This window comes from Pseudochaenichthys georgianus, chromosome 19 (genome assembly GCF_902827115.2).
Source record: "Pseudochaenichthys georgianus chromosome 19, fPseGeo1.2, whole genome shotgun sequence".
NCBI classification, from domain to species: domain Eukaryota; kingdom Metazoa; phylum Chordata; class Actinopteri; order Perciformes; family Channichthyidae; genus Pseudochaenichthys; species Pseudochaenichthys georgianus.
In genome coordinates this window covers 18,629,219-18,649,553 of record NC_047521.1, presented here as the reverse complement: position 1 = coordinate 18,649,553, position 20,335 = coordinate 18,629,219, and the positions used below count along the sequence as shown (strand labels likewise).

Here is a 20,335-nt window from a genome sequence, read left to right as displayed (position 1 = left end):
TGTGGGACATTCCTCTCATACCTCCACCCGGCCACGCTTCTCCCACGCGGCAGATAACTTCACTTTCTTATTGTTTGAAAGTACAGTTCTCACACAGTTTTTCTTTTTAAATACATCTTTTAAGAGTAATATTATCGATAGCAGTGTTTTCCTCAGGCACTATTTAGACACCATTTCCTCTCTTTCTGTCTCATCTGGCACGGACGAACTGTGTGGTTGTTATCGACTTTTTTCAAACATTTGCCCCATATTTCTGACAGTAGTCCCACCCATTCAGGCTTAACACTTGTATGGGTTTATTTTAAAAACAAAATGTATAGGTTTATCGCAGAAAACAAACCAAACCTGATTCAAGATCCCCCCAACACACACACGCGCGCACACACACACGCACGCACACACTTAAAAACATACGCCCCATAATGCAACCATCCTCTCCTAAAAGTTTGTCCTCTTCCTCACTTTGTTATTGTGGGAGAACCTGAATGACACCTGACGGAGTCTCAAAGCTGCAGTGTGGATGCTGCATTTGGGAGGAGGTGCAGCAAAAGTAGATGAGGAAGACGATGAGAGCGCTGTCGTTCCGTCAAATCTCTCCGTGTCTAACCCAGCAGTCAGTCACTCAGCCAGTCTGTGTGTATTGTTGAAAACGGCAGCGTCGGGCTACAATCCGCACAAATTCTCCGTCCCATCACCCAGAAACTGATCAGCAAACTTTTGGGATTGTTTGATTTTATGAGTGGAGGAAAGCGAGGGACTAGAAGGTGAAACGGCGAGGGAATGGAGAAGCACAAAGGTAAGAGTTTTTCACTTTGTGTCATAACATTAGACTCTGCTGACTTCTCGAGTTTCTCCATGACATCGCTGACAATGCATCTTTACAAAAATGTTTGCTTTTCAACCATTTGCAACAACTTTTAAGTAATACACATTTAATACACACCACATCTGGCATGTTTTTGAATTTGGATGCATTAAAGTCGCCAAAACTGGGTAGAAAGACAACAAATCTGATGTTTTTCTTTAAATTATATTATTTATTTCTTGTTTTGATAATTGGGAAACCACCATTATGATGTATCTTCATGTTGATTTCAGTTGTGGTTCCTCCGTGCTGTAAGAAACATTGTTTCACTTTGCTTAGCTTTGGTATTGGTCACCTGCCACTAATACTGATGCTTACAATTCCTCAGGGGTGGGTTATTTAAGGTAACCAAAGAACAGCCAAAGACTTTCTTGTCAAACTTGTAAGCTGCCTTTGGGCAATGTGTCCCCAGAACCAGAGTTGAATGCAACCTGTGTGTCACCAAGCATATGAAGATTTGTGGCTTATCCCTAACCGCCTCGCCATCCAAGTGGGCTCTATCAAATAGTTTACACTGTGGCCACTGATGAATTCCAATAGCAGCAACATTGTTCTCACAGCATTCCTCAAATTCCTGCGGTTATTTGCCCATGAGGGGATGAGCAAGGCCGTTTAATACTTCTGGATTGGCAAAAGGATCGGCCATGCAATGCACCTCGTCTTGCTGTTAAAACATGTAAAGACAACAAGCAAATAGGCTTGTTAGAAGGAAGTTTATCAAGTCATCTTTGGAGCTGAGAAACATGACATCTGGACCCTCAACACTTCATCTAGTTACCTCATCCACACCAGAGACGGTCTGGGTGAGGTTACTGGGTGAAGCAGCTTGCTGGACTGAAAACAATAGTGACTAGTCTAATTGGAATGGACAATTTGAAATTCTTGCTGCAACATTCCCTATCTCCAGCTGACCAGCAGCCCAGTCTGTTTACTCCCACTGTCTCTCAGAGTGGAAGCCAGTGCTGCAATGTGTTCATTCATGGTCCATCCATCATACAAGAAGTCAATGAGTTGATGAGACGACTGGCAAGGAACTAACATGCATTATTAATTCATTTTTCATGCAGAAATAGAAGTTTCTCTGCTTCAAGCTACTCACATGTATGGATGTGCAACTTTTTCTTCTTTTATTGTTTCAAAAATTGAATATCTTTGTGAATTGTGATGGGAAAGTCCATTATTTTCTGACATTTTGTAGATTAAACCATTTTTCTACTGAGGAAATAAGAGCTATAATGTGCATTATCTTAGGATATATCCTAAGATACATTCATTTTGACAGAATGTAGTGGAGTGATGCCATGTTTCAGCATTAAAGAAATTGTACTGATCTATAGGTTACTTACGTAACCCCAGTATTCAGAGTAACATGAAGTGAGATGTCTCACTATGGGATGCGCCTCATCGCGGAGCAAACAGAAGCATCAATCTCATTACGCCAATCCTGATTGGCTGGTGATCTTGACGTCAGCGTCAGGGAATTCACCCCCTATAAGTAGCCTGCGCCACAACGCATGCGTCATTCAAAATAAGCACCTCTTCTCGCTTCACCATAGCAAGGAGGGCCGTCTGGTGAGACATCTCACTTGTTGCTCTGAGACTGGGGTTACGTAAGTAACCTATAGTTCTCTTTATAACACTCCGTTCGATGTCTCACTATGGGAAATTGTAGCTCCCGTATTGCCAGACGAGCTTATCTCGAAAATCACCAAACCGACCAGAACTTTAACAGGTAGAGCTCTGACTCAACCAGGTGCCCAGCACTGCTTGAGTCACACTGGGAGTAGAACGTCCAGACTGTTAAGAGGCGGACAAAAGTGAGCGGCGAGGACCAGCTCGCCACTTGCACCAATGTCTTGGATGGGAGACAGGATGCAGCCAGACCCTGAGTCAAAAGAGCTCGCGGACCCGAGGGTGCCTGCGAACTCTGACTTGTATGGGCCCCACAGCAATTGCTTCCACAAACAGTGGGAGAGCCGTTGCTTAGTAACAGACTTGCCCTTATAAGGGATAGCCCAGGACACAAGGGGCTTGGTCATTATGACGAAGCACCCTTGATCTGTCCCTGTACGTGCGTAAAGCACGGACTGGACACGGCAAGTCCGGCCGCTGTTCTCCGGAGGAATACAGTGGCGGGGAGGATGCCTCAATGTCAAATATGGTACCTGAACCAACCGCCTTAAAATAAAGGAAGGGTTGGGCTTCAACCACACTCTGTTTGCCCTGGGGCGAACCGAGTGCCTGAAGACTGTACAGATAGCGCATGAGTGCCACTGGCTCGCTTTGCAGCTGCCAGGGTCAGCTTAATGTGTACCACTCACGGGCCAAGCCCATAGAGCCAAGCGCTCTGGGTGTGGGTGAAAGATCGCCCCCCCCGCTTGGGACAGTATGTCCCTGCGTAGTGGGAGCTGCCATGGCTGCCCGCACAGCAGCTGATATATCTCCGCTAGCCAGTACATAGCTGGCCAGTGCGGAGCTATCAGAATAAGTGTGTGGCGTTGCTCTCTCACTCTGGCCAGAGTTGGAGGTATCAGAGCCAGGGGTGGGAACGCGTACAGAAGGCCCGGGGGCCAATCGTGTGCGAGTGCATCCACGCCTAACGGTGCATTTAGATCACGCATCGAAAAGAACAGCTGACACTGAGCGTTGTCTTTCGATGCGAACAGATCCACCGCGGCTCTGCCGTAACGCACCCACAGCTGGCTCACAATCCTTGGATGTAGAGTCCAGTCTGCATAAAGTGGTGTACCTCTGGACAGTAGATCTGCCCCGAGGTTCATCACTCCCGGGACGTGCGTCGCTCTCAGAGAGAGGAGACGTCTACCGCTCCATAGGATAAGTTTGCCCACCAGTGTGTGTAACTGGAGAGAACGCAAACCCCCTTGGCGGTTAATATACGATATTGTGGTCGTATTGTCTGTCCTCACGAGGACGTGATGTCCCCTAAGGAAAGGCAGAAAGCGTCTTAGGGTGAGAAACACCACTAAAAGCTCCAGGTAATTTATGTGCGCCCGCTGGAGGTCTCTGCTCCAGAGACCTCCAGCGGGCGACCTTCATAAATACCTCCCCAACCTGTCAGACATGCGTCCGTGGTGACCACTTTCCGTGAAAGGACAGCACCCATAGGCACACCTCGTACTAGAAAAGTCGGGTGCAGCCAGTGGCGCAGTGCCATTACGCATTTCACAGTAACTATCACTCTCGGGTTTAGTTTTAGGGCGGCCACCCAGCGCTGAAACTCCCTCATGTGTAAGCGTCCTAGTCATACGACCAGGATGGCTGACGCCATGAGCCCCAGCAATCGCAGGCATGATCTGAAGAGAACATGTTTGCGCAGCTGGAAAAGAGCGAGACAAGCTCTGAAAGCTTTCACTCTTTCCGCTGACAAGCGAGCTGAAAAGGGCACCGAGTTCAGGCGTAAACCCGGGAAGAGTATAGTCTGCGCGGGGCACAACATGCTCTTCTCTGTATTTATTATGAAACCCAGGTTGAGCAGGTGCTTAACGAGGACATTTGTCTGCGTAACAGCCTCCTGCTCCGACTGTGCGAGAAGCAGCCAGTCGCCCAGGTAGGTCGCCAGGCGAATACCCTGTTGTCTTAACGGGGCTATCGCGGCTTCCGTACATCGTACAAACACCCTTGGACTGAGAGACAGACCGAAGGGGAGTACTCTGTATAACAGATCCTCTGAAATGCGAACCTCAGATATTTCCTGTGTGGGTAATATACTGGGATGTGAAAATACGCATCTTTCAGGTCGACTGATGTAAACCAGTCGTTTTGTCGCACGAGCCGCAGCAGAGATGTGTGAGTGAGCATTCTGAACTTATATCTTTTTAGATATTTGTTCAGAGCCCTCAAATCAAGTATTGGACGAATTCCGTTCCCTCCCCGTTTGGGAACGAGGAAGTACTTAGAATAGAAGCCGCCCTGACTCTGTTCGGCGGGTACAATAGATATAGCCCTTTTTTCTAGGAGTGAGAGAATCTCTTTCTCCAGAATGAGGGCTGACTCTCCTCGGGCCTGCGAGTGCAGAATGCCCGAGAAGCGAGGGGGGGTGACAGCGAATTGGAGTCTGTAGCCCTGTGTTACTGTCTTGAAAACCCAAGCAGATGATGTGAGCATCTTCCACTGCATGCTCCTTAGAGCCAGCGGAGATGTCACATCTCTTCCCCTCTGAGTCTCTATTTGTTGTGTTATGGGGCCCTCTAGTGTCTGAACACAGTGGTGCCCCTTTTCGACAATACCCACCGACACTGCGCATGCGCGTGACGGTGGTACCTTCACAACCCCAGCCTTCGAGGGAGGCAGAGGTGGAGTGCCTCGTCCTCCTTCTTCTTCGACTCACACCTCCTTTGCATGGAGGCGAGAGCGGAGCTGAAAATTCCCTCGGGAACGATGGGTATATCCAGCACATCCTCCTTTTCCCGGTCTGGGAGGTTGGTGAGGTTGAGCCATCTCGCTCTTTCCTGCACCACCACGATCCCCATTGCCTTGCAATGGACGGCGCAGCATTGGACACGGAGACAAATGTCCGTGACCGCTGCCATCTCGTCCAGAGTGGCTGCCCCCGGGTTACCCGACAGGTCCTCGCAGAGCTCCGCTTGGTAAGCGGTTAGCAGCGAGGACACATTCAGGGCCCTGGCGGACAACGCTGCAGCTTTGTAAGACTTTTCAGTCATTGTCGACTGAAATCGGTCCGACTTTGCTGGCAGCATGGGGTTCCTGCTTGGTGACCGGCCCACCTTCCGTAGGAGGTGGGCCGCTACCAGCGGTTCCATGGGCGGTATGCGGAGCAGGCCGAGCTTCTCCATTCCGTCACAATCTAGGGAGGAGGCACCCTGGATTGGGACCTTGCTGCTGAAGGGCCGGTCTCTCCACGAGACCGACACCTCATCCAACATCTCCGGGAAGACCGGAAGGAGTTGCCTCTTTGTCCGCGCTGCTTGGGGAAAATGTTTCCCCTCGTAGCGGGACCTGGAGGTCTCCTTGGCCATTTCAGGCCACGGGACGTCGAGTCTGGCCGCAGCACGTTTACACACGGCCTGCAGGTCCATGCTCAGACCGGGCGAAGCTGGTGTGCTATCACCCGGGGGAGCAGCCCTCGCTCCAGGCTTTGCAGCCTGAGCCGATGACATGAAGGTGTCCTCTTCCTGTTCATCCGACTCGGACAGGAGGAACGCCAAGGCGTCCTCTTCTTCGTCCTCCTCGTAGTCCAGCTCGAGGACATCCTCCGCGGGTGAGACCATGGTGAGGTCTAACCGGGAGCCCCAGCTTGGTAAAGTGTGGGGACCCGTTCCCGCGTGTCTTGCCGTCACCGGGTCCCGGCCTGCCAGGGCGCGGGATTCCGGTTCTGTGGCCATAGCGGATAATGAGCCCCAGACCGACACGGAGAGGGGTTCACTCTCTGTGGCGGACGCCCCCGTGTCTTGACTGCCGGCCGGCGGATCAGTGGACATGGGGGGGGGGTCCTGCGGTGAAGCGGACACAATGTCCGCACGAGCCGGGGTTGTCGATAGTGCCTCGGGCGTGTTCCAGTCCGAGGCAGGACGAGCAGACCTGGTGTGTGTCTGCGTCCGAGATCTTCAAGCCGCAGAGTCAAGCCACCGAGTCCCTGACTCCTCTGGTGTGAGGGAGAGGGGCGTCCATCTTGTTCGCCTCGTGGCGTGGAGAGAGCCCGCTCTCGACAGGTAGGATGGGAGAAAAAGATGTTACCACCCTGTCCTTAATCCGGAGAAAAGGACGGTGTGGGTCTTTTATTCCCTGAGAATACTGACTGGTGTGACAGTATGCTCCTTTAATCCTTTCTTCCTCCGTGGAAAAGAGAAAAGAAAAAACTTCCTTGCTACCGTGGTATCGATAGAGAGGGAGCTAGCAACAGGTGTGTTGCTAGCTTAAAAAATCAGACCTACCTTACTTTCCCGGGGAGAGAAGGGCGAGGTCGATTTTAATACTAACTGCGTTAGTACTACTGTCTTCCTGCGAAGCAGAAGGAGTAGCCGGCGAGCGCCCGTCAACCGAAATGGGTATTTGGGCTCAGTTTGTGGACCGTTAAGCTTGTCCGGCTACTGTAGAGATGTGCTCTGAAGCGAGAAGAGGTGTTTGAATGACGCATGCGTTGTGGCGCAAGCTACTTATAGGGGGTGAATTCCCTGACGCTGACGTCAAGATCACCAGCCAATCAGAATTGGCGTAATGAGATTGATGCTTCTGTTTGCTCCGCGATGAGGCGCATCCCATAGTGAGACATCGAACGGACTGTTATGAATGAGAACTACATTGTTAACTTGACTGTATCTCTATCAGTTGTATTGTCTAGAGACCAATACAGCATGTGCCAGTATCTTAAATCCTCGAGTGGGGTGGGCCTGAGTAATGAGGATCCAAACCAATTCATAAGAGTAAAGGAGAGCTGAGGGCAGGTGGAGTAATGCAGGTCAATGATGCCACACCTGACAGTTAGAGGGTGCAGAGAATCAGAGTTGGGTGTAACGCGTTACTGTAATAATATTACTTTTGTCGGTAACGGAGTAGTGTAACGCGCTACTTTTATAATTCAGTAATCACTTCACTTCGTTACTTACTAAAATCAGTCATAATCAAACCTCAACAAACACCTGCAAAGAACACATGCTAAGGTGAAGCTAACGGTACGTCCACACAGCAGCTTTTCAAAAATCTTGAAAATCTTGGAGCTGGGCGTGTCTGACAGCTTGGGGATTTTTTGCGAGCAATGCGACCAACAACCAATCACATGAATCTCCCGCCCCCGACATACAAAGCAAAAAACCCCGGGATTTTATGCGAGCAATATATATATATATAAACTCCCCAAACAGGCGAAAACCTACCAGTTTCACCCACTGTCTCTGCCACCTCCCTCCATGCCTGGTTCCTCCGGTTTGTATCCCGTTAATAGTTCTGGTCGTAAAGAACCGGGTGATTTGCTACCGTAATTTCTCGTTTGGAATATGAGGAAATGAACTGCGGTCTGGCTCTCCCTGCTTACACGCGGTTTGATTGGCTAGCGCTTCTACTGTCAGATTTGCATAAACGTGTTTGATTGGCTGGCGCTTCCAGCTCAGCTTCAAAAGTTGAACATTGCTCAACTTTTAAATCCTGGAGATCCTGGACATCCTGGAAATCTTCGCTTCGCTCCCCCACAATGCAGTTCGGCGAAAAGCGAGGCAAAGTGACGTCATCCCCATTCAAAGTCAATGGGCAGAGAAGCGTTGGAAGCGGTGGAAGTTTCTTCTGAAGCTGCTGTGTGGACGTACCGTAACGCACAGCTATTTGTTGTTTGTTTATATCACGTCTTCTGTTCTTCTTCTCTGTTTTCCGGTTGTTGCCTGTTTTGAATGACGAATACACACTACCGCCGCCTGCTGGTAAGGAGAGTTATTGCCACTCACGCATGCGCAGTTCGTACGTGCTCGGCTGAAGTCTTTGCGGTGTCTGGTTCCAGTGCAACACATGACCAACACGCAGGAGAACACGCCGACGCAACAGCGTGAGCAGAGATAGACTGCGCAAAATATACAGATAGCAGGAGACAGAGGACAGCCACGGTCAGATAGGAAAACATTCAGGATCTGGATCAGTCTTATGCGACAATGGAAACTGAACTAAAGAGAACATTTGAAACTTTAGCAGTCTGCGTGATCTGCCTGCAGGGAGGGGCGGGCCGGCCCTGCGAGTAAAGTAACGAGTAAAGTAACGAGTAAAGTAACGAGTAAAGTAACGAGTAAAGTAACGAGTAAAGTAACGAGTAAAGTAACGAGTAAAGTAACGAGTTACTTTATGTAGAGATTAACGAAGTAGTGTAATATATTACTTTTTTTTTTTTTAAAGTAATATGTAATATATTACTTTTTTTTAGTAACGACCCCATCTCTGCAGAGAATGAGGTGGTGTGTGTGGGGTCGGAATAAGAACTAGTTTGTCTTCTGTTGGCAGCTGTATGCAGCAGCACCAGGACACCGAATTAGATACTAACAGCCACAGGCAGCAAGTGGAGGAGGTACGATAAAGGGAAACCTGGGAAAATGCAGGGAGAGACAAGGCAAGGCATTGTTTAGTATTCTGGATATGCCGTTTCTCCCAAACCTGACTCGTGCAGGTTTCATTCCAGATAAACAACTTTCGGCAGCTCATGTCTCTGATCTTCAATCGTTCTGCTGGAGATGGAGATCACACTAGTGAAGCTACCAGGAGCTCGGATATTTAATGAATATCAGTTGGGCTATCATCAGAACGGCAGATTTTTAAAAGAAACATTACACATAATTGTGTTGTAATTTCCCGTAAATATAACAATTAAGGGGAATGGAAAAGTGTGTTTATTTATCCTTTTTGTGAGTTCCTCTCTAGTATTTATTATCTCCATTTCCTTGTCAATCAGTGCCTTCCACCTCATGCCCCTGCTTGTTTTGCTTTCCTTGTTATTATGGATCTCACCAGTTTCTGGGTAAAGCATGTCCATGTTGAATTCACTGTGCTGGCTGCACACTCTTTGCGGTTGGGTTCCTTCCCCCCCCCCAAAAAAAAAGCAGCGATGGGCTCTAATAGGATGGCTCCTTTTCTTGCCTCGAGTGTCAGTCGTCTTCTCCAACAATAATTTGATACTGTGATCTCTGCCAAAAAGAAAAAGACAAATGATAGCATATACGTAGACAGATGTATTGATGGGCATTTTTAAAGTGGATTATTCGCTTGAAACACAAACTACGAATCTGGGAATTGACAGAAGACGTCTTTTTTTGGTAAAGTGTCATTCCTTATTTTGCCTTCAGGCCTTTTGATCTGCTGTGGCAGGAAGGTTATGAATGAATTTAGACAGCAATAAATAATATATAGCTCAAATTCAGCTTTCAACCATCCACCGCACCATTATTATGGTTATGGTTTCAAACCATAAAATGTTTGTGTGCAGTATTATTTGATGTATTGAGGAAAACCACTTGTTGCTTAAAAGTTATTCTCATTGTTATTAGCGTGTGTATGCCAGTACTGGCTGGCTTTCAGGGGCCTACAGTCTGGGAACTGCAGGGATCATGTCAGTAAAAATGACTCCCAGTAAAAATATTAAGCAATTTTTGTAAGAGTCTGAAAATTGGAGTGTCAAAAGTGCTTTTCAGTGTAGCATGACAATGTGAAAGAGTCCGTGGGTTTAGTGGGTTTGACCCTGCATAAGCTCAGCGGAGGCAGACTGAGTTTTAGGACATTAAGGCTGGCATGGGGTCCCCCGCTTCACTCGTGTGTGTGTGTGTGTGTGTGTGTGTGTGTGTGTGTGTGTGTGTGTGTGTGTGTGTGTGTGTGTGTGTGTGTGTGTGTGTGTGTGTGTGTGTGTGTGTGTGTGTGTGTGTGTGTGTGTGTGTGTGTGTGTGTGTGTGTGTGTGTGTGTGTGTGTGTGTGTGTGTGTGTGTGTGTGTGTGTGTGTGTGTGTGTGTGTGTGTGTGTGTGTGTGTGTGTGTGTGTGTGTGTGTGTGTGTGTGTGTGTGTGTGTGTGTCATGGGCTGTACTTGCCAACGGGGAGTGAGTGGAGTGCGGGTAATTCAGGAAGCTATAAAAATGATGAAAAGAAAGACGGTCTTCCTGATCTGTGGCAGTGCAGCGCCTTTTCACCCTCAGGCTCTCGCTCCTGTTCATTTACAACACATCAAACGTGGCCTTATTTATTGGATACAGGAGCTCTGGATCAGACCTGTATTTATTTTTTTCGCCAGGTAGAAGGAAATGGTAGATTAGAACAAGAGCTTACTGTCTTGTAATCACACACACATGCACACTCACTGGATCTCACTCTCCCTGCAGCCCTGGCCACATATCTGTGGGATATAACTGAGCACAGAAGCTTTCATGTGGGTGACTCTGAGGGGGCATTGCTAGTTAGTTTTTATTTGTCAGCAGCTGCTTCTAGTCTGTCGCTTTCTTTCTCATCAAGCCAAGAGCATGGAGCCTCGTAATTTTTTCTTTAAACGTGAATCTGCATATATCTGCATTTGGCTGTTGCTGGGGTCCTGTAGAGCGAGGGGACGTAAGAAGAGATTGGAGGAGGGATGTTGGCAGGGTGCTGCTTTAAGAAGAGGAAGTGGGACCACACTGAGCCTCTTCTGCACCATGGCCCAGGGCTGACACATTTTTCATCTCTTTGTGTGTTTGTGAGCAACATGGGAGAGAAAGAGATATAGAGTTGTGTCTGGAGGAGACACAATATTATCATTTCATGGCAAAGGAACTATCCAGCATTGACTTATCTGAATGTACTGCAGATATTAGTCAATGCTGTTGGTATCTTTAGTGGTTTCTGATGTACAATAAGAGAACTCATGTTGGATTTATTACAGCAGTGATTGGCTTTTTCAGCGGTAGTCACGTTCCATTAGTGCCGTAAGATATGATTATATGTTTCAGAGTTGTCATTAAACATAGTTAGCTGCAGGCTACATAAATTCCTCAGAGGTTTCCAAAAATAAGAATAAGAATAGCATAAATGGCAGATTCTGGCATTATCCTTGAAACTTTGTTTTAATTCAGCTCTTTTTCTCACTTCCCACATATTTGACTTTGCTTCGTACACTCTCTCACACACATACACAAACTTCATGTCATCGACTAAGCCAGCATTTTGAACCTCCAGCTCAAGCATTCATCTGCAGGGACTACAGTAACATACGCTGCATCCTAATCAAGATGAAGTTGCTCAAGTACACCATGGCTCCTTCCTTTAAAAAAAACAAAGATTCACTTGGATTTTAAGAGCCCATTAGCATGTTCCAGCTATAAAAACGGATTCCTCCAAGGGCTGAGCTGTAAGGCTCGATATCACTGACACTGCACAGATCTAAAGACAGACTGGAAGAAAAGAAAAGGGTGTTGGTAAGATAAAGCGTGAGATGAATAAAGACGAGGTTCAATAGTTGGGACAGAGGGGAGATGAAAGAGGAGCAACTTGAAAAAGAAAATGGAAGTACGCTTAAAGTGAATCTTCCTCACGTATTTGTAACTTGATAAAAGCTAACACTTCAATCTAGCCTATAGCTATGGTTTTAATATTTGCTGCCCACAGACTCTTTTTCTCTTAAGCCGATTCTGTTTTATCTTGTTCCTCATATGACAATGGAGCTTTGGTTTATTTGCTTATTTTCATACTTACATACAAGTCTGTATCGTATTTTGATATTGGCCAAAAAGAAAAGGAAAACACAAGAGACGTTAATAAAGAAGGAGTCAAAACAGTCTGTACTACAGTAGCTCAAAAGAGTCTTCATGACAAGACTGCAGGTTTTCATTTCACCGAACAAACAGCAACTGATTCCACTGAGTTCCTCTTCTCTGGTCAAAGCTGCAGCAGCATTACATCCAGTTAACTCTTTTGCCATGAACAAACCACTGGACAACCTCAGGCTCCGCCTACATTGCATTTTTCCCATAGTGTAAAAACAACTTCCTGTCGATAGTGAATGACCTCCTTTCCGACCTCAAGCAACTACAATACTGACATTATTTGATTTGAACAATTTTTCCAAATCAGCGATTATTGATTTAAGATGATGACTTTTGAGTCTGTTTTTCCTCCCCTTTATATATGGGCTCAGAACAGTCTCGTAATACACACATGCATACAGAAGGATTCACACTTGTATTTCATAATCCGCAAAAGGATTCACACTTGTGTTTTTCAATGCACACACAAATGTGTTCCGTTTCATATTGATTCGGAAACACAAGTGTGAATCCTTTTGCGGATCATGAAATACAAGTGTGAATCCTTCTGTATGCATGTGTGTATTATGAGACTGTTCTGAGCCCATATACATGTCCATGATAGAATATGTGCTTGTGCAGACTCTGCAGATACTGTAGTGTTGTTGCATGCGATAAGGGGCTAGATGGCGAGAAACATGGTCAGATCTTCTAAAAACCACATCCTCCCACACAACAACACACTAAAACAGAAACTTAAAAACACTGACGCACTTTACCACAGTAACAAAAAGACTTCTACCTGATGCACAGAAGAACCTTGATATTGAAGTGAAAAAAATACTTACTGTAAACAGCAAGTCCTGTCTAGACTACTACTCTCACAGTATGCAGCCATTCCATATAAATATAAATCTTTACTAGAAAACAAAATAAAAAGGGAAAGTGAAAATGACAGAGAAAGCCAGAGGAGCAGCAGTCATTTAATACAAATATTTTTATAAAATGACTGCTGCAGTCGAGGGACTGATATGCAGAGTTTGTCACGGCGTGGCAAGGAATAATATTGAATGGTTATATTTGACATTTTTCCTGCTGGCTAATATTCAGAGAGCATGTAATGTATGGCTAGAAATATAAGGCAAGTCATGACAAAACATCTCTACACTCCATCACTCAATATGCTGTAGTCTCTGATTCAGGGTCATGGGGAGAAATATTACTTATAAGGAAGTAATTGGTATTTGCCACACTTGAAGTTACCTAACTGTTGGAGAAAATACTGTTGTCTCCTCTTTATGGGTTGTTTTAATGCACTGATACTACGTGTGACTCTGCACTGTGTATGACCTTGCAGCTGCCTCTTCTAATGATAGGAGGAGGCAGGGCATTTCAGGTTGTTGATATTTATGAGAAGGCACATGATTGTTGTCTCCTAAATATCCCACTTCTATGAGGTGTGAAGGAAGTACGTGACTCTTTCCAGAAGACGTCGCAGATGTCCCCGTCACCTGTCCGACACCTGCTGATGATATTAGCGCCACCTCGATTTACGACTTTGTTGTTATCTCCGTATTTTGAACTATATAAGCCTGATGTTTTTTCCTGCTCCGTTGAGCAACATACCCCATGTGTGTGAGTTAACCCATATCCTTTGTATGTGATAAATTAGTACCTGATTATTGATTCTCAAGCTGGTGTCGAGTGATATTTTCCTAACACTAACCATAAGATTGCTCAGATCAAGATATTAAAGTTTCTTGCTTTTTATTGGGGAAAAGTATTTTAGTGTAACAGTGCATGCTGTTCGTTCCAGATACATCTGTGATAACAAGATCCGCTACACTCATTATATGTGATGTTTCTATCAAAACCACCTTTTGTTGAAACTCAAGGAAATATTTACTTAATGCCTTGTGAATTAGACTTATGTGCTTTTACCCATATTGTTTGTTGTACCATTTGTCCTTAGTTGTTATATGTTTCTTTAATATTTAACTCCTCTTTTGTGTCCATCTGTTTCCAAAGCTCCTTCAGTTCAGCTGCTATCAGACACATGCAGCCCTCTTCTTAGAGTCATCAAGTTCACACCTGCTTTCTACAGCAATAACACCAAAACACAGGTTGGATTTATCGAGCCATGTCCACGCAGGTCTCTGCCCCACAGCTGAACCCAGCATGCAGCTGGGAGAAGGACCACTGCCTGCCAATAGGGATCAAACACCAATCAAATCAATGTTTTGTCCTTTAATTGACCATTGCCATGAGCCAATTATCTGCTTTATCACCAGAGCCAGGCCAGACTGGAACAAACCAATCCTACGTGGCTTCTTCTCTCACTTGGATGCATTGAAACAAACCCAAGGGTCATTCAGTGTATTCCTCTAAACGTTTGGCATATAAGAGTCAAACGATAGGAAACAAACCTGCTCTGACATTTCTGCTTCATTATACTGAGAATGGCTTTAAAAGTGTTGGTGTACAACCCAAACCTTCTACCGTTGGGTTAGGTCACTGGTTCCAATTCTCGTTATATCAACCACTTCTCTTTTACCTGGAGTTGTATCTCTTTCATTGTCAGTACAAAAATGACACTAAGTAGACTCAGTGCTGTGAATAGTTCATGTTATTTTCTATCAATATTCTTTGTTTTGAAAATAGAATTGTGTAAGTGTGTCTACTTTTGAATTTGATTCACAAATTACATTTACATGAATCTTAATACAAATAGCCAACAGAAATGTACCAACTTAGCACACATTAGATCAATGTAGCACCAACGCTTTACTTACTAGCCATGGGTAGAAAAAGCAATAAAGTGTATTTGTCTAATTTATTCCATTAATGTTGGGTTATTTTCTTACTCAGACCAAATATGGTATTGTCACGCACATCGTTACAATCCACTCTAATGCTTTCATGTCACTAACGTTTGATGTTAAACTTGAGCGGTTTGACTTTGACTCTGCATCACGATAACAGTACTTTAGTTTGGGTTAATAACCCAATTGTAAAATGTTGCTGGGAACTTCTTCAAAACATAATGACAATCAGGCACAGTGGTCTAAAACGGCTGTCTCCTCTTTAAAACATACCAAAGCAGCTGCTCAAGTGGGGTGCCAAACTAATGAAATCACATTTAAATACACTACCAGTTCATCTCCATCATGAGTAATGCAGAGTTGTGGGGTAAACAAGTTTTATGAGTTTAAAAAATGCTTGCTCAGTCTAATTTAATGTCCCATCATTACTTAATCATGTTAAACAAGTTAACACTGTGGTGGTTTGTTGGTAACCGGTATAAAGCCAGCATTGTTTAGCAATGTTCAGCAACTATTGTGCCCTTTGATAGTACGTCATATAAGACACTTTAACATAACATCATATGCTGCATCAAGCTATAAGAAAAACATTGATACTATGTGAGTAAGAGTCTGTTTGGCTTTGATCAACTCTTAAACACACGCAGGACAACTATTGCATCAGTGAACAACTGGATATTTCCTGGAGCATGAATTGATATGCAGGAGTTGTTTTGAAAGTAAGACAGATGGAGGAAGATGATGAAATGATGAGGAAACAGGAAAATGTGGCCAGTTTCATTTGAGAAAGGAATACAGTACAAATGATAGAAGTACAGACCAGACACATTGAAAAGTGGTGGCAAACATTTGAGGTGCTTTTGCTATTAAGAGCGCTTTGATGATGATTTATGGGTTTAGTAAGGGTTACATATTGAACGCTCATTACTGATCAGTATGGATACTTTCTGTAGTTGATACTACACTTGGAAGGAATGCAAATTAGATTCTTATCAGATTATATTAGCCCAATATGTTTTGAGACCATGTTTGCACGAACATTTGCACGAACATTTAACCCTGAGACAGTGTAATTTAAATGAGAGGCCATGCCTGTCTCGTTAATTCAATAAAATGAAATGCTTTCACTCGTCTCTGCTAAAATGTATCCTGTCAGTGTTGATGGAGGACGTCAAGCTTCTCGGAACAAGAAAGGCTGCCAGGATCCCAAAATGACCCTGTTGTTTGGCAGAAGATGTTGTCAAAATTAACATGGAGAGTCGTGATACAAACCCAAGTTCAATTCCTTCCCTCTTTTGAATGAAAAGCCCCTATTCAGTTCTATTTTGGTCTAATCCCTTCCTTCGCTGACCAATTTGTTTCAGTTTCAGTAGGACCTTGTTGTCATCTCCCTCCTAACAGGACACACAGGAGGTTGACAGATGTGGTTGAAGATTAAGAGTATAGGCTATCATTTGTAGTCCAGATGCACAGTTGGAACAGATAGAGACAAAGCACTGATAAAAAACGTAAATAGCTTAAATCAAATATTGCAGGAAGCATTTGTTGTGTATAATCTCTGGTCTTTTTGGCCTGTTTATGTTAATATAATGGTGGATGACTTTCAAATCTAACCCATTCTTTCACTATAGTAATCTTGTTTTGGAAATAATCCCAAATGTAACTCTTTAAAGTGGACCTATCATGCTATATTTGAAAAATATATTGTAGGGTCAAAATATCAAACAGATCACCCATTGTAGCCATCCCTCATACTGCTCAAACCCCTATTTTGAAGCCCTGTTAGAGAAACGCAGATTTTGGGTCCTTAGCTTGAAAAAAATAAATAGGAGGAGGCAGAGCTAATGCCTGATCAGAATTCTACTGGAGATAAAGTTAAATTCGGTTGTGATAAAACGCCATCCTGTTTAAACCACGTCAAGGATTATTTCTGAAATAGTATGGAGCTCAAATGCCTTTTCTCTTGCAGGTTTATCACAAGGTGAGTTCCTTTCTTTATTTCCTGCTTTTTAAACACAGGTTAGCTGTGTGTTAGCGAGGCTTGCTAATGTAAACAAAGACGTCCAAAACACGTCAGGCATTGTTTCTCATAGCAACTTTCTGTGGGTCCGCTGCCGATTTGGCGTCAGTTCGGATGGAAATCTGTATCTACTCGTTGTACACACGTTTTTAAAAGATTTGGGGTTTTATTTTCTGACGCTGCGTGAGTTCCCCGACGCACCGGAGACACATATTTAAGTATAAAAGACGTCGCAAAGTGCATTTTGCAAGATAAGTCCCCTTTAAATGTAATCTAATCAGGCCTTTCACAATACTGTACAGCGTGCTGATCGGCAAACGTATCAGAGCACTATCAACCACACTTTGAATGGATATCTTAAGTGTGCGAGAAATCAAACAAAATGGCTTGGTTGTATTGAAGCAAAGCAGGAAGTACAACCACAGGCATGAGGAAGAGAAATTCCCCTAACCCTCTGTGTGTTTGAAAATCCTATCAACTGATTACTGACACAAAAGTTGTGTTGTTAAGCGATCTTATCTGCCCAAGTTTGCATCACAGAAATATATTTCTTTAGTTGGGAATGCTAAGGCACCTTTGATGGCTGATGGTCTCTTATTCCTTTTGGCCATTCGACAGAAGGGAATTGTTTATGCTGTGGAGGCTGCGGTCACTCACTGGATGTGCAGTGGGCGTCTGGCCAACCTGTAGCCCACAGAGACTGCCTGCTACAGACCTCCCTGTCCTGTCAGCTGACTCTGTTTCCCAGGGTCCCCCAAACCAAAAGGCCATCGGAGTCAATCTCTGCAAACACACAAGAAGGGGAAACCGGAAAATGTTTACATTCGTAGTGAGCAGGCAAACATCAGCAGCTAAACAACTCTTCAGAATGTAATGAAAAATCTGTATAGTAGCATTTTAATTACTTTACATCCCCTATGTGCGTGCGTGCGTGTGTGTTGGTGTCTATATATGTTCAGACCCATGATGTTTTCCATGGTGCACGTCCTCCCACCACATGGCCTCTCAGCAGACATTGACTCAGCTTGAGCAGGAGTCATTAAAAACAACCCAGCTCGCTTGGAGCTTTGGGAAAGCCTCTCGTCATCATCGAAAGGCAAAGCTTAGGGGGTCTGACACCGTATTTTGCAGAAATTCTCCCCCTTTGCAGAGGTTCTTTGATGTGAGGGAGTGTAGGGAGGAGGGGAGAGGCCATGAGTGTACTCCCCTGCAAGGCCCAGTTATCAGTTTGAGCCGGAAGGAGCCACTAAAGCAGAATAGCTGACAGTTTTAAAAAGGGTTCAACAGAGAGAAGTTTACTCTCCTTATTATAACTGTGAAAGTTGTGATAATTAATGTGGAGTAGAGTTCAATTACTGAGTAGAGTCTGATGTTTTTGACATATAAATGTCTGTTTGTTTCTATTTTTCTAAAAAGTTTGTTTTACAGTAGTTATAGCAGGTTAGTCCTCAAGGGTACAAAGGCAGGCACTACTTCAGGGGTTTATTGTTATTTATAAGAAACAAAGATCTATGTTTGGTACTCAAAACAGGATTAATCTGAATGATCTGCCCTAACATGAGCTGCCCTGTTAGCTTGTCCAGCTAACCACCTACAGTAGGTAGCCTACCTAATTCAGCGTTTAACTGTTAAAGTTGTAACTTTTACATTTCATTAATTTGAAAGTATAAACAACAAGCATATACAGTATATAGCCTTTGTTATACTTGTTCTACTTTGAAAACTTGATAGCTGTCAGCTTGCCTATCATTAGACTGTAAACAGGGGCAAGAAAAAGCCTCTATTCAAAATAAAAGAAACTACTCTGGCTCCATACTCCATGCACACGAGAGTATTATCAATTCCTATTAATTGTAAAATGTTTTATGATTTATTTTGTACTTGACTTTGAAGCAGAAATCACTCAGCCTATACTTTTACACACAGCTAACTGAAGCTAACATTTTAGCTTTTTCTTTAAACTTAGTAGTACAGAACGTGGAAAGCCATGACTGTCGTCCGGGCTTTACATTTTGTCTATTTTTAACATTTGCCGAAACTGATTTTTAAAACACAGACACATCTAAGAAAACATCAAAAGGTAACAGTGTAGGCTGAATACTGTGGGTGATTTCATACATTCCAGTATCTAAGAACAGTATGACACCGGATGACACCCCCTCTGATCTTTGCCCCACCTTTTCCTTTAATAAGGTCTCTCTTCTTTATCCCCCTTCTGTCTGGTATTTCAGTAAAATGCTCAAACACTGAGGCCCACTGTAGCAAGGGGCCGATTCATAAGGCCGAGAGACAGTGAAGGGAAGCACAAAGAGCTCCCCACACAGGGGAGAGGGCTGTGAGCTCAGCGCTGACCCCTGAAGGATGTGTGTGGGCTGCACCCAGACTCAGACACAGAGGCCCCGCCGACTCAGGGCCCATATTCCGCACTCCATTGGACTTGACCTTACACTAAACCCTAACAACTCCCAAAACAACCTCAAACAGACTTGTAGCTGTCAACATCAACTGGATGAGAGTTATGACTGAATGACATAAAGTCTGAATGGTTATCGACTTGATTCCAGCTAAAGACCACTGAAGAGTGTCTCCCATGTTAAATGTTGGCATACAGCTCACAGCCTGAGGCACGATTCCCAGCAGTGAGAATGAAATAGCTAACAAACTCGCAGCCGAATTTAGTGTTAAAAGAAAAGTCATTGAGTTTAACTTTCAGCCATAAATTAAAGTATAATGTGCAAAATATTTCTGCCTGGAAACTTCACAGGCTTTATATCGCTCGTAGCTCTTCTCTTTCTTGCTGATGGGAACTGTCACAGCTCTGGTCTCAAGCCATTGTTTTTATATTCTGACTGCAAGAAACATGTAACACCATTTAGCATAAAGGAATTTTGACTTTGCTCTACCTCTGAGACCTTCTCGTCTGTCTGCTTGCAGTGCTGGACCAGCTCCTGATGGAGCTCCACCGCTTCCTGCTCATCCTGGATAAGGAGACCCTGAGTGGGAACGCCACCATCCAGAAGGGCTTGCTCTCTGATCTCCTCCGGTCCTACAGTTCCTCCAATGGTATGAATTGAAAATATAAGTGCTGGCTGTTGAAAATTGCGGGAAGGCACCATGGACATTCTTTGGTTTTATTTGTTATATATTTAAAAGAGCATATGCAAAGAGCCTTTACCGATATAGATTATTTGCTAACTGGCTTAACATTTCAGTGCTAAAAACCTTTTATCGACCTGAACTCAGCATGTGCCTAAGGAGTGCATACCTATAACATTACATGTCATTTGTTAGACGCTTTTATCCAAAGTGACTTACATTACATTACATAACATTCCTTACCATCTTTAAAATCCCCTTAACTGTATTAATGAATAACAAAAACTTGGCAGTGTACAAATAAGGAAATAGGTTCCTCAAACTGTA

At 44.4% G+C, this 20,335-nt stretch overlaps 1 protein-coding gene across 2 annotated transcripts in view; it reads left to right on the top strand.

The window, feature by feature from the left end:
- Positions 1-264: 264 nt before the first annotated feature.
- The window catches only part of afap1l2 (actin filament associated protein 1-like 2), a 44,135-nt gene continuing 24,064 nt past the window's right edge, over positions 265-20,335 (top strand). The window contains exons 1-2 of one of the 2 annotated variants that reach the window (XM_071206864.1): positions 265-796; positions 19,847-19,975. In XM_071206864.1, coding sequence (XP_071062965.1) covers positions 781-796; positions 19,847-19,975 — 145 coding nt within the window. In that variant the 5' untranslated portion in view covers positions 265-780. The remainder of the gene's footprint in view (positions 797-19,846; positions 19,976-20,335) is intronic. The other variant, XM_034107082.2, reaches the window with a different exon arrangement.